Source organism: Prenolepis imparis, unplaced genomic scaffold, assembly GCF_030444845.1.
Source record: "Prenolepis imparis isolate NDT839.2.m4 unplaced genomic scaffold, iyPreImpa1.0 SCAF_1, whole genome shotgun sequence".
Classification (NCBI taxonomy): Eukaryota; Metazoa; Arthropoda; class Insecta; order Hymenoptera; family Formicidae; genus Prenolepis; species Prenolepis imparis.
Genome location: NW_028141159.1, coordinates 162,728 through 175,126, shown reverse-complemented (window position 1 = coordinate 175,126; position 12,399 = coordinate 162,728). Strand labels below are relative to the sequence as shown.

Genomic DNA, 12,399 nt, shown 5'->3' with positions numbered 1-12,399 from the left:
GAGACAATACACAGAGAGGAGAAACTATATGGAAATCTCTATTGGTATAATCGTCAACTACTGATTTTAATTTTTTTTATTTTATGGACAATGTGTGAGAGAGAGAGAAAGGGGCAGGGGCACTTGCACCATCTCCGATTAAAGGCTGGATTATAGAGGCCGTAAACTTTTTCCGTAACCGTAAATTTAAGGATTCAACCAATCGCGTTGCTTGATTCGGCAACGTGATTGGTTGAATCCTTAAATTTACGGTTACGGAAAAAATTTACGGCCTCTATAATCCAGCCTTAACTCAATCGGCCGATTAAACTATATCTTTGTCTCTTTTCAGCTACGTTCTTAAAAAGAGACAAAGCTGTAGTTTAATCGGCCGATTGAGTTAATCGGAGATGGTAAAACCGGCCCAGAGAGAGAGAGAGTTGCATTAAAATCGTGATTAGTAAAAGGGCCATTCCACAATAGGTTGCAAATGCTCTCGTTGCCAGTTGATAATTGCGGATTGGTCTTAGGGTGAAAACCCATGGACTGATATTTCCCGCATAACGCGTACCGCGTAACCAATCAGAGCCGTTTCACGTTTCCTTTACGCGGAATTGAATGTTCTGATTGGTTACGCGATACGCGTTACGCGGAAAATATCAGTCCATGGGTTTTCACCCTAAGAGCTAGCATATAAATTATATTAATTGCTAATTATTAAAAAGCAATTTTCTTAAACAAAAGATTAAGGTAAAATTATATATTACATACAGTAACGACACTGAGCTGTCGGCACCTTTGATGTAGTTTTGTCCCAAAAGTCACATGACTCATCGCCACATTGAAAATTGTACACCGTTTAAATTTGGATGCTTAGAGTAAAATGTAAAGTTAGTTTTTATATAAATAAATAACTAGAATATTTAATTTTTATATTAGAAATAAATATTTTTAAGGCCATTGCACGTACAAAAATTTTAGTCGTAATTGTAAGATCGTAAGCAAATCGTCCAATCACAGTCAAGCATTTTTATTACGTTATGATAATTCTTCTCTATGATTGGACGATTTGCTTACGGCTTTACGATTACGACTAAAATTTTTGTACGTGCAATGGCCTTTAATATCATACACTTTTTTGGATTATCAAAAACAGGCTATGGCCGATATTCATAGTCCGTTCTTATTTCAAGACCGTCTTAAGTAATGTCTTAAGATGCAAATACGGCTCTGTGATTGGTTAATCACATCTTAAGATTGTACTTAAGACATTCTTAAATATAAGAACCAACTATGAATATCGGCCTAAGGTACTTACAGGTTATAATATCATACATATGGACAAGTCCGTTGGCGTCCTTCGACGTGTGCATGTGGACGTGTTTTGTCGCGTTTTTACGCATAAAGTATATTTTTTGGAAAGTATATCCTCAGATCTGCGATCTGAGAGTTTGAATCATTTTAGTCAATTAATGACGTATGAGTAATCCCTAAAACTCAAGCAGCCATAAAAGAAGAAGAAGAACATACATATGGACGCAGCCATATCTTCAAATGGGCTCCATATAGGGTACTTTTCGATTCACGCATGATGCGCATGAAGTGACAGAAAATCTATAGTTCATGTCACGCATATTATAGATTCTCTGTCACTTCATGCGCATCATGCGTGAATCGGAAAGTACCCATAGTTAGCACCTCATCTACAACCGATTCGATTTCTTTTGGATGCAATCGTTTGGTGGTCGTTTGACGATCAATGATGGTCATGGATGTAGGAATAACTGGATGGAGCATATGAGAAGGGAAGTGAAGCCAGAGACGAGGGAGGGAAATTGCCAACCAAGATGGCAGCGATAGATGATTAAACGAGCAAGGCGATACTCAACCTCATTTTATATTTAAGATTATCTTAAGTTAAGATGCTGTGTAGAACATTTTACAATTAAATGGCTACAGAGTATCTGAAGATAAACTTAAGATGATTTTAAAGTTGTTTTAATTAATAATAATGAATTAAAATAATAAACCATTACAATTAGCGTATAAATTAAATTATGTATTATTAATATCATCTATAAATAATATAATTTATAAATAATATAAGTATTATAAAAATAATAAAAAGGATAAAAAGTTAAATCAACTATAATAAATAAGTATATATTATGTTTTATTTGTAAAACTATTATAAACAAATAAAATACATTATAAAAGATTTTATTGTCCTTTAAATAAAACAAGTTTGTTGGCCGCGTGTCTTTCGCTTAATATAACATCTTTAATAAGTGAACGTCCTATTGAAAGAAAATTCTTCTGACGTAACGATACTCGTACTCTTTGCATCTGCGCAATTCGTTTATTTTTTCTTTGAATTGTTTGTCGAAGAGTTTTAATTTTATGTTTGTACATCACCCTTGTATTTTCTAAAACTGTCTTCAGGAAAACTTTCCGAGGAGAATTTTCAGTAAATGATGGGGACACAGATGTACCTACTGTGACTCGTTTTGGTGTAGTTGCCATTCCGTTTCTAACACTACTTCAGTTTCTACACAAATAAAAATAAATAACACTTTAGTACATAAACCATGACAAAAATTTTATTCTATATTTAATATATTGGATGATTGCAAAAGTTCGTGCCCGATTTGAAGTTATTACCATCTATGCAAATCGGGCACGAACTTTTGCAATCATCCAATATAATCAAATTTAGTGTTGATTCTTTTTAAAAATACTAAGTACTAAATAATGAAATAGTGATTTTTGACATTTATTGTATGGAGAAATCTTTTAACAAAAATGGGTTCAAAGCATATTTAAAATAAAAATCTAAGGCTAAATATAAACAAAATATACTATTTCAATGATTAGCAGTATGTACTATTAACAGTACATTCACCAAATTACTTTCATTATTATTTACCTTCAAGTTTCTCCTCGAGTTTCTCTTCGAGTCTCTCCAAATGGTCACTTTCTTTCCACCGTTTTTCTAATGGCTCCTCACTTATATCGACAATAAGTGAATCTTCTTGTATTTCTTGTACAGGTTGTTCTTGTATTTCATCCATGGATGTAGTGATTTCATCTGATTCATGGTCTGAACAAGTGTCATTTGCTTGTGTAGACAATATCTATAATTATGCAGTTATGTTATGTTATTTACTTTATATAATATACATATTAAGTAAATTAAAAATACATATGTAAGTAATTTAAAAATTCTTCATAGTAGAAATAATACCATTGGAAGTGCATTCTTTCGAAGCCTAACACAAGAAAGGGAAGTTCTATCAAAGTCAACATCCTTGAAGTGCAGGGAACATACGTAAGAATTTATTCCCACATTATCTACAACCGAGCCAATGCGATCTTGCCATAATTTTCTGAGCTGAATGTCTTTTGGAATTCTACAATCACACATACATAATAATATAATAGATATAATAATACATATATGATAACAAATTTATAAAATTAAAAATAATAATAGTAATATTAATAAATTTATATCATGTTTTAAATTAAGTAAAGGTTATAAAGTGAGATTATAAACCAAGTTGGATTTTAATGCTTAAACTTGTAAAAGAATGTAAACAATAATATAAAAATTTTAATAATTAATAATTCTTACCTATGAAACGAAATCTTCTGATGCATTTTCTCGTACTTTATTTGCTCTGCTTTTTTTGCAGTTCTTCTATTTTTGCAATATTGTAAGCAACAATTTGGCATTTTCACTTCATTATTTTTTTGTTAAACTGCACAATTCGTCTTAAACCTTGACGTCGATACCTTTCCGACACATCATGTATTTCGCACCGCCATGTTAAATTGCCAACCAAGATGGCTGCTGACTGATTTTCCCCTCACCTCTCAGGCTTCACCCCCCTCGCCCATAAAAGTACCTTACGCTCCATCCAGTTATTCCTACATCCATGATGATGGTCCATTATAAACGTTTGACGGTAATTAGTTTAATTATAAACAAAGAAACAAATTTTGCTAGTAACTTTTTTTTCAGTTAGCACCTCATAATAATATTTTTAATTTTTTTTACATAAATTGATGTAGAATCGTTTGACGGTGATTGACGGTCTATTATTAATACAGAAATATTAATATTTTCTCTGTAATTTTGTAAAATTAATATTCGCAATGCAATATCCCTAGACAACACGCATGCGCAGGGTCAATTTACAACAACACGCATGCGCAGGGTCAGTTTACAACAACACGCATGCGCAGGGTCAGTTTACAACAACACGCATGCGCAGGGTCAGTTTACAACAACACGCATGCGCAGGGTCAGTTTACAACAACACGCATGCGCAGGGTCAGTTTACAACAACACGCATGCGCAGGGTCAGTTTACAACACGCATGCGCAGGGCCAATTTACAACAACACGCATGCGCAGGGCCAGTTTACAAAAAGATGTTGAAAAATACCTAAAAATTATATTAGCTCCGTGAACTTAGCCCCCCAATTTTGACTTTTTGAGTTTTTTTTTTAAATCGTTTGTAAGTCGTTTGTAGGTGATTGTTAGATTAATTAAAACGTTTGTTAGATTAGCCTCGCGCTGCAAAATAAAAAATAAAATTGACCGTGAAGTTAGCCCCCGGTTTTTTATTTTGATCCTATTTAAGTTTTGCAGAGGCTCAATCGATGCGGAATCGTTTGTTGGTCACGAATATGCTAATTAGAACGTTTGTTAGATCGTCGTTTCTTAAATAAAAGCAAAAAACGATATTTCGCGTGTCGCTAATCGCGCTGGTCTGCCGGAGCCATAACGCGTACCGCGTAACCAATCAGAGTCGTTCCGCGTTTTCAATTACGGCTCTGATTGGTTACACGGTACGCGTTATGGCTCCGGCAGACCAGCGCGATTAGCGACACGCGAAATATCGTTTTTTGCTTTTATTTAAGAAACGATGATCTAACAAACGTTCTAATTAGCATATTCGTGACCAACAAACGATTCCTCATCGATTGAGCCTCTGCAAAATTTAAATAATCTAAATTAAAAACCGAGGGCTAACTTCACGGTTATTTCCCTAGAAAATTATCAAATATCGTTTTTTGCTTTTATTTAAGAAACGACGATCTAACAAACGTTCTAATTAGCATATTCGTGACCAACAAACGATTCCGCATCGATTGAGCCTCTGCAAAACTTAAATAATCTAAATTAAAAGCCGAGGGCTAACTTCACGATTATTTCCCTAGAAAATTATCAAATATCGTTTTTTGCTTTTATTTAAGAAACGACGATCTAACAAACGTTCTAATTAGCATATTCGTGACCAACAAACGATTCCGCATCGATTGAGCCTCTGCAAAACTTAAATAGGATCAAAATAAAAAAACTTCACGGTCAATTTTATATTTTATTTTGCAGCGCGAGGCTAATCTAACAAACGTTTTAATTAATCTAACAATCACCTACAAATGACTTACAAACAATTAAAAAAAAAAAAAAACTCAAAGTCAAAATTGGGGGCCAAGTTCACACCTTCGCAAAGTTAGCCTCCCCACTTTGACTTTTGTAATTTTTTTTTTTACCAATCGTTTGGTGGTCGTTTGGTAGTGTTTGGTACCGCATTAAAAACTTTTGGTGGTCTTTCGTTTTTTTAGAAAATTATTTTCAAAATTTTTATCCTTCTCTTAGCCCCCCCACTTTGATTATTGTAATTTTTTTTTTTACCAATCGTTTGGTGGTCGTTTGGTAGTGTTTGGTACCGCATTAAAAACTTTTGGTGGTCTTTTGTTTTTTTAGAAAATCAATTTCAATTTTTTAAGGTACCATTTTATGCGCAGCGTACTGCCGCAGCAATTCGCTCCTATTGGTTGAAGTTCAATTGAATGAACAGCAAAGGCAGCAAAACAAGAGAACACGCAAGATGCAATTAGTTGATTCTAATTATTATTTCAGTTATTATTGTTGATATCAATAATAAATTTTAGGAATACAATAGATAATTATGAGAATAACAAGTAAAAACCGTAATCTTAACCTTAAAATAATAAAAAAATAATGAAATAATAAGGCTATAGCACACACTTTCCGTAACCATAAACATAACCGTAACATAAGGATTTGACCAATCGCGTTGCTTGATTCATTTGACATGCAACCAATGTCAAATGAATCAAGCAACGCGATTGGTCAAATCCTTATGTTACGGTTAGGGCCGGTATTCATAGTCGGTTCTTATATTTAAGACTGTCTTAAGTACAATCTTAAGATGTGATTAACCAATCACAGAGCCATATTTGCATCTTAAGACATTACTTAAGACGGTCTTGAAATGAGAACGGACTATGAATACCGGCCTATGTTTACGGTTACGGAAAGTATGTGCTATAGCCTTATTTCATTTTTTTAAAAATTATTTTAAGGTTAAGATTACGGTTTTTACTTGTTATTCTCATAATTATCTATTGTATTCCTAAAATTTATTATTGATATCAACAATAATAACTGAAATAATAATTAGAATCAACTAATTGCATCTTGCGTGTTCTCTTGTTTTGCTGCCTTTGCTGTTCATTCAATTGAACTTCAACCAATAGGAGCGAATTGCTGCGGCAGTACGCTGCGCATAAAATGGTACCTTAAAAAATTGAAATTGATTTTCTAAAAAAACAAAAGACCACCAAAAGTTTTTAATGCGGTACCAAACACTACCAAACGACCACCAAACGATTGGTAAAAAAAAAAATTACAATAGTCAAAGTGGGGGGGCTAAGAGAAGGATAAAAATTTTGAAAATGATTTTCTAAAAAAACGAAAGACCACCAAAAGTTTTTAATGCGGTATCAAATGCTACCAAACGACCACCAAACGATTGGTAAAATAAAAATTACAATAGTCAAAGTGGGGGGGCTAAGAGAAGGGTAAAAATTTGAAATTGATTTTTTAAAAAAACGAAAGACCACCAAAAGTTTTTAATGCGGTACCAAACACTACCAAACGACCACCAAACGATTGGAAAAAAAAAAAATTACAAAAGTCAAAGTGGGGGGGCTAACTTTGCGGAGGTCAAGTTCACGGAGCTCAATTTATGTAAAAAAAAATTAAAAATATTACTATGAGGTGCTAACTGAAAAAAAGTTACTAGCAAAATTTGTTTCTTTGTTTATAATTAAACTAATTACCGTCAAACGTTTATAATGGACCATCATTGACCGTCAAACGACCATCAAACGATTGCACCCAAAAGAAATCGAATCGGTTGTATGAGGTGCTAATTATATAAAGCCCTTTAAATGTACGATCAACGCATGCGTACTAGAAATTTAGGTCTCATATAGAACAAAGGGCTTCTGCATACAGTACGGGGATTCTGTAACTCATAACGACGATGTCGCTATCGTTAACGTGTCGTTGCGCATATATTTTGACATGTTAAAATATATGCGCAACGACACGTTAACGATAGCGATATCGTCGTTAAGAGTTACAGAATCCCCGTACAGGGCTGCTTTCGCAAGAAAATCAAAATGATCCAGATTAAAATGATCCTGTGCTGTGATTGGTCAAATCTGAAATTTCACTGAATTTCATTGAAATTGGACTGAATGAAATTCAGTGAAATTTCAGATTTGACCAATCATAGCACAGAATCATTTTAGTCTGGATCATTTTAATTTTCTCGCGAAAGCAGCCCAGAACGTGTTGACCAATGACATATACAGGGTGTCCCATTTTAATCTATCACCCCTCGTAACTTTGCAGGAAGCGATCGTAGAGAAAAATGTTTCATACAAAAGTTTTTTGACTTTGAGGGGGACATAAGAGGGTGTCATTGGTTTGACCTTGGATAGTCGTTTGAAGGTCACGTGAAGGTCACCTTCAATTTCTTAAATGGAACCCCCTATTTTTTATTGCATATTCTTGTAGCTTACCTCGAAAGCTTTCCAAAATCCTATATATGAGTTATTTTTTATTAAGTACTTTGAGACGAAGTTTACAGTATTTTGACATAAAATATAAAATATCTTGTGAAACATTCACTTTTCGGTAATCTTACTGTAATACTTTTATGTACAGAATATTAAGACCAATTAATTGGTGTAAAGAAAACACATGATCTCTACGATCGCTTCCTGCAAAATTACGAGGGGTGATAGATTAAAATGGGACACCCTGTATATATAGACGAAGCATTTACTTTCACTGTAGCAGCAAGTGAAGCCGGAAATTGGCAGAATACGACAGAGTGAGATAGTTGTTTGACACTTCTTTCTCATTCTATTTTCTTTCTCTTTCTCACTCTATAGCTCTTTCTCACTCTATCTTTTGGCTGTCATGACAGTATACTTGACAGCTTTGACAGCTAGAGGGCGGCCATATTCTCTTCTGTACGATAGAGTGAGAAAGAAGAGTGTCAAAACAACTATCTCACTCTGTCGTATTCTGCCAATTTCCGGCTTCACTCCACAGATGGAATGCTTCGTCTATATATATTATATACAGTGTTGTCAACAATTGAAAGCAGTTATACACCAGATTGCTGTTTTCAATACACCAGAAAAGCACTAGTTTTGTTTATTATATATATATATATATATATAAATTGTGAAATAAATTTAATTATTTGTGATGTTGTTGAGTTAAAATATTAATAATAATTAATAAATAAAAGCTCGAGCATAATAATTAACATATTTATGACATAATCTGTTATTAAATAGACATTAATAAAACTAATATATATATATATATATAATTAGACATTAATAAAATTTTTTACCTTGAATTTTTTTTAATAAAAATGCAATTTTTGCATTTAATGCAATCAAATCAACAATTAAAATTCGTATCCGACTATTTTTCGTGCAAATCAGTTGCTAGGTTAAAGTCAGTTTCACCAACGTCGGTTAACTTCAACCTCCGATTAACCTATATCTTTGGCCGGTATTCATAGTCGGTTCTTATATTTAAGACTGTCTTAAGTACAATCTTAAGATGTAATTAACCAATCACAGAGCCGTATTTGCATCTTAAGACATTACTTAAGACGGCTTGAAATAAGAACGGACTATGAATACCGGCCTTTGTCTCTTTTCAGATATGTTCTTAAAAGAGATAGATATATAGTTTAATCGGAAATTGAAGTTAACCAACGTTGGTAAAATTGGCCCTTATTCAATTTAACCAACATTAAAAATTATGTTGGTAGTGACAAATTCTCTAAAAATATTACTACAGTTGCATGCAACTAGGTACTTTCTGATTCACGCATGATGCGCATGAATCCACTAGATTTTGCACTAAGCGCAAAAACTAAAACCAGATTTAGTGCCTAATGCACTGAGTTGGCAACACTGATTATATATGTCATCGGTCGTTGCCGCTACAAGTCGCTTGGGGTCGCTGTTGCAGGTAGACGTGAGGCAAAGTGGTAGAGCAGGGCTGGAATAGGGCAGCGGCAATTAGTCTAAAGTCTAGTACTTGTGATTTGCGTAATACGTACGTGAGTGTATCGTCCGTGCGCATTTCCAAACAGCACGAGAGAATTACGTTTCCACATTTTTTAATACGATTCGTACCAAAATGAAGTCGGCTTACATGATTTGCGTGTTACTATGCATAACGATTGGCTCGCTAGTGTTAGCTAACGGTGGTGAGTTTTTTTGATTCTTTGACATTAGCGCGATTGCATATTATATGTTACATATATATTATATGTTACATATATATTATATGTATATATATTGCAACATGTGTGACACTGCATAATGACAGGTTTTATGCGGTAACGGATTAAAGGCAGTCGCGATTTTATCTCGTGCAACGCCTATCCGCGTTGAATTACTGATAGCGGCACATGTGCTTTCTAAAAAGACATGTTTAAAACTTGTTTTTTTTACTGCTTTCGACATTCTCTGTTTCCGAAATGTCGAGATATATACGTGTTTTTATATTCGTGCACAAAACATGCAATAAAAGAAAAACTATAAATGTAAAAGTAAAATTTAAATGAATCATGGCGTCGTGACTCTATCGAGCATTTATTACGCGTCTCGCAATTTTCATGTTTAAACAACGGCCATAACGACGACAGCAGCAGCAATCAGCGATTTCAAGTATTAGATTCTTGCTGTTATCGATTTTCCGCCGACCACTGGTCAAATCTTGTGGACTTGACTACGCTATCGAATGATAACGATCGACGTATGCGCGACGACGAGTTATAATGCTTCGTTGTCAAATATCGTGGTCATTGACGATACATATTTTTTCGATTTTTTGTCGTATTGCGACGTATGTTTCTGAGAGAAATTATGCTTAATTTATATATCAAAAGATTTATCAAAAAAGAAATTTGTCATTATTAGATATTTGTCAATTGATCACATTATTTGTAATATTTTTAAGATCATAAAGGGAATGAAATTTAATGCAAATCTTTTATCTTCGCTCTTTATACATTTATTCCCGATAATAAATATTTTATAAATTTAAAGAAAGTAATATATATTATTGGTTTTAATTATTACTTGTACATGATTAATATTAATATATCATGTACATGTATTTGTCCATAATGTATATATGTATGTTAAAATGAGATATCTACACAGTGCTTACATATTAGCTTATTATCATGAATAGATAAATGATTTGAATAGATTTATATTCATTTATTCATAGTTAACAGAGAAAATAGTTTCTTATTATAATTGAAGTACATATGTAAGTTTTATTTGTAAATAAAAATAATGTATGGGTTTTTCATATAGTGCAGATGACGAATAAGACACAAGCATCTAATAAATCTGTTCCTTTGCTAAATTCTGCAGCAAAGACTGATAACGAAATTAACGCGACAACTGTTCTACCAGACATCAATTCTACGCCAATTATATCTCCAAACTCATCTACAACAACTAGTACTAATACTACTACTAGTACTACTACTGCTGTACCTACTAAATCTACAATTACAACTACAACCGTATCGCCACCGACAACAGGCATCAATGTTACGACATCTTCTACAACTATATCCACTAGTACAATTACAGTAAGAACAACAGCTGTACCAACAGCTCCTCCATCACCTTCCGAACATCGCCACTTTGATGGTCTAAGCTTTTTTGGTATGTAAGAGATAATTTAATCTTAGTTTTTATAGAGATTAATAAACAATATCATTTCCAATAAGACAATAATAAAAAAATTAGTGAACTTGTATTAAAATTTCATTAAAAGAATTAAGTAGCATACACACATTGTGTTTATTTGTAAGTATATTAGTTGTACAAGAGTTCTCTTTTCATTAAATTTTTCTTACAATAAAGTTTTATCATATATTTAATTTATTTAGTATTAATTAGTATAATTAATTTAGTAGTGATTTCTTGTTTATTAGATACTAAAGCAATTGTGCACGTCTCCTTATTGCAGGTGGTTTTATTCTTGCTACATGTTTGATGGCGATTGCTGTATTTTCGTGGAAATTCTATAGGCAATGCAATGAAAGGAACTACCGTACACTGTGATAAGGTGCAAGGCTGTAATAAACTTTCGATAACTAAATGCAGTTAATCGAATTAAGAACTACGAATAATTATTTTATTGTAATAATATTGCGTATTTTTATAACGCAGTTAAGTGTTGTGTGGTTAAGTGCTCTTAGTAATGTGATGTATAATCACGAGTTCGTTTTTTTCGATATATATAATTGCAAAGAATCATTCATTGAAAAAAAAAAAAAAACTACAGCAATTTGTATTTATATATTACGGCGTTTTATTAGTGGATGAAAGATGTGATGCATAAGATGCACAAATAGAAATGAGGGAAGAGGAAAGGAAATGATATAGAGAAAAAGATGGGCGTATTAAACATATGAGAGCTAATGACCAATCAAAAGTACACTTTCCACAAGAGAGAAAGAGAGGCAGATGTAGTTCTCTAAACATTATTTTACTTCTTATTAGTTTTCACTCAAACTCTATGCAATTGTCAATAAAATGCAATTTATATCTTTAATGTACAGCGCAATATGCATATTATAAAGTCCTATACTAAAGTTATATGAGCTTTAACTTTTCTATAAAACAGGAGAGAAAATCAACTTGAAAAATAAGAGCTTGATACAAAATATCTTAGCATAGAGAAGTTATTATATCGAATCGAAATAAATTTCGAAAGCATTCCGATTTCAGAGAGGTATATCGCGCTGTATAAATAATGATATCGATTCGTGATACACAATTGGAAACACAATGTATATATCGAGTTGAGAATATGTTATTGAGAATATTGATAATTGTTATACGATAAATGCGAGCTGATAACTCTCTTCTTTGTATTTCAGTGAATATTTTTGTCGTTGGTTTTATCGTACAATATTTTTTCAATGAAATTCTTGAGTTCAGGTAAAGTTCAACATGTGGATAATCG

The 12,399-nt window shown here is 33.0% G+C and overlaps 2 protein-coding genes across 3 annotated transcripts; one reads left to right on the top strand and one right to left on the bottom strand.

Moving 5' to 3' along the window:
- Positions 1–2,183: 2,183 nt before the first annotated feature.
- LOC145940080 (uncharacterized) lies at positions 2,184–3,832 on the bottom strand. Its single transcript, XM_083044936.1, has 4 exons — positions 3,614–3,832; positions 3,224–3,389; positions 2,906–3,113; positions 2,184–2,527 (listed from the first exon to the last, which is right to left on the bottom strand). Exons 1-4 carry the CDS (start codon positions 3,712–3,714, stop codon positions 2,472–2,474), a joined length of 531 nt encoding a protein of 176 aa, XP_082901062.1. The 5' UTR covers positions 3,715–3,832; the 3' UTR covers positions 2,184–2,471.
- Positions 3,833–9,345: 5,513 nt separating this feature from the next.
- LOC145940074 (uncharacterized) lies at positions 9,346–11,758 on the top strand. Of its 2 annotated transcripts, none has more exons than XM_083044913.1 (3): positions 9,346–9,610; positions 10,731–11,090; positions 11,398–11,758. In XM_083044913.1, exons 1-3 carry the CDS (start codon positions 9,541–9,543, stop codon positions 11,490–11,492), a joined length of 525 nt encoding a protein of 174 aa, XP_082901039.1. In that variant the 5' UTR covers positions 9,346–9,540; the 3' UTR covers positions 11,493–11,758. The 2 variants fall into 2 exon arrangements, with proteins under 2 accessions (XP_082901039.1, XP_082901047.1); XM_083044921.1 differs by having other exon boundaries at positions 9,349–9,610; positions 10,791–11,090.
- The last annotated feature ends 641 nt before the right edge of the window (positions 11,759–12,399 follow it).

What these genes read in the sequence shown, in the direction of transcription:
- LOC145940080 (XM_083044936.1), bottom strand. Translation starts at nt 3,714, where the DNA reads ATGCCAAATTGTTGCTTACAATATTGCAAAAATAGAAGAACTGCAAAA. An exon ending in GAAAGAATGCACTTCCAATG is followed by an intron (nt 3,114 to 3,223) that starts GTATTATTTCTA and finishes GCATAATTATAG; the next exon opens with ATATTGTCTACACAAGCAAA. An exon ending in ACTCGAGGAGAAACTTGAAG is followed by an intron (nt 2,528 to 2,905) that starts GTAAATAATAAT and finishes TTATTTGTGTAG; the next exon opens with AAACTGAAGTAGTGTTAGAA.
- LOC145940074 (XM_083044913.1), top strand. Translation starts at nt 9,541, where the DNA reads ATGAAGTCGGCTTACATGATTTGCGTGTTACTATGCATAACGATTGGC. An exon ending in GCTAGTGTTAGCTAACGGTG is followed by an intron (nt 9,611 to 10,730) that starts GTGAGTTTTTTT and finishes TTTTTCATATAG; the next exon opens with TGCAGATGACGAATAAGACA. An exon ending in TGATGGTCTAAGCTTTTTTG is followed by an intron (nt 11,091 to 11,397) that starts GTATGTAAGAGA and finishes TCCTTATTGCAG; the next exon opens with GTGGTTTTATTCTTGCTACA.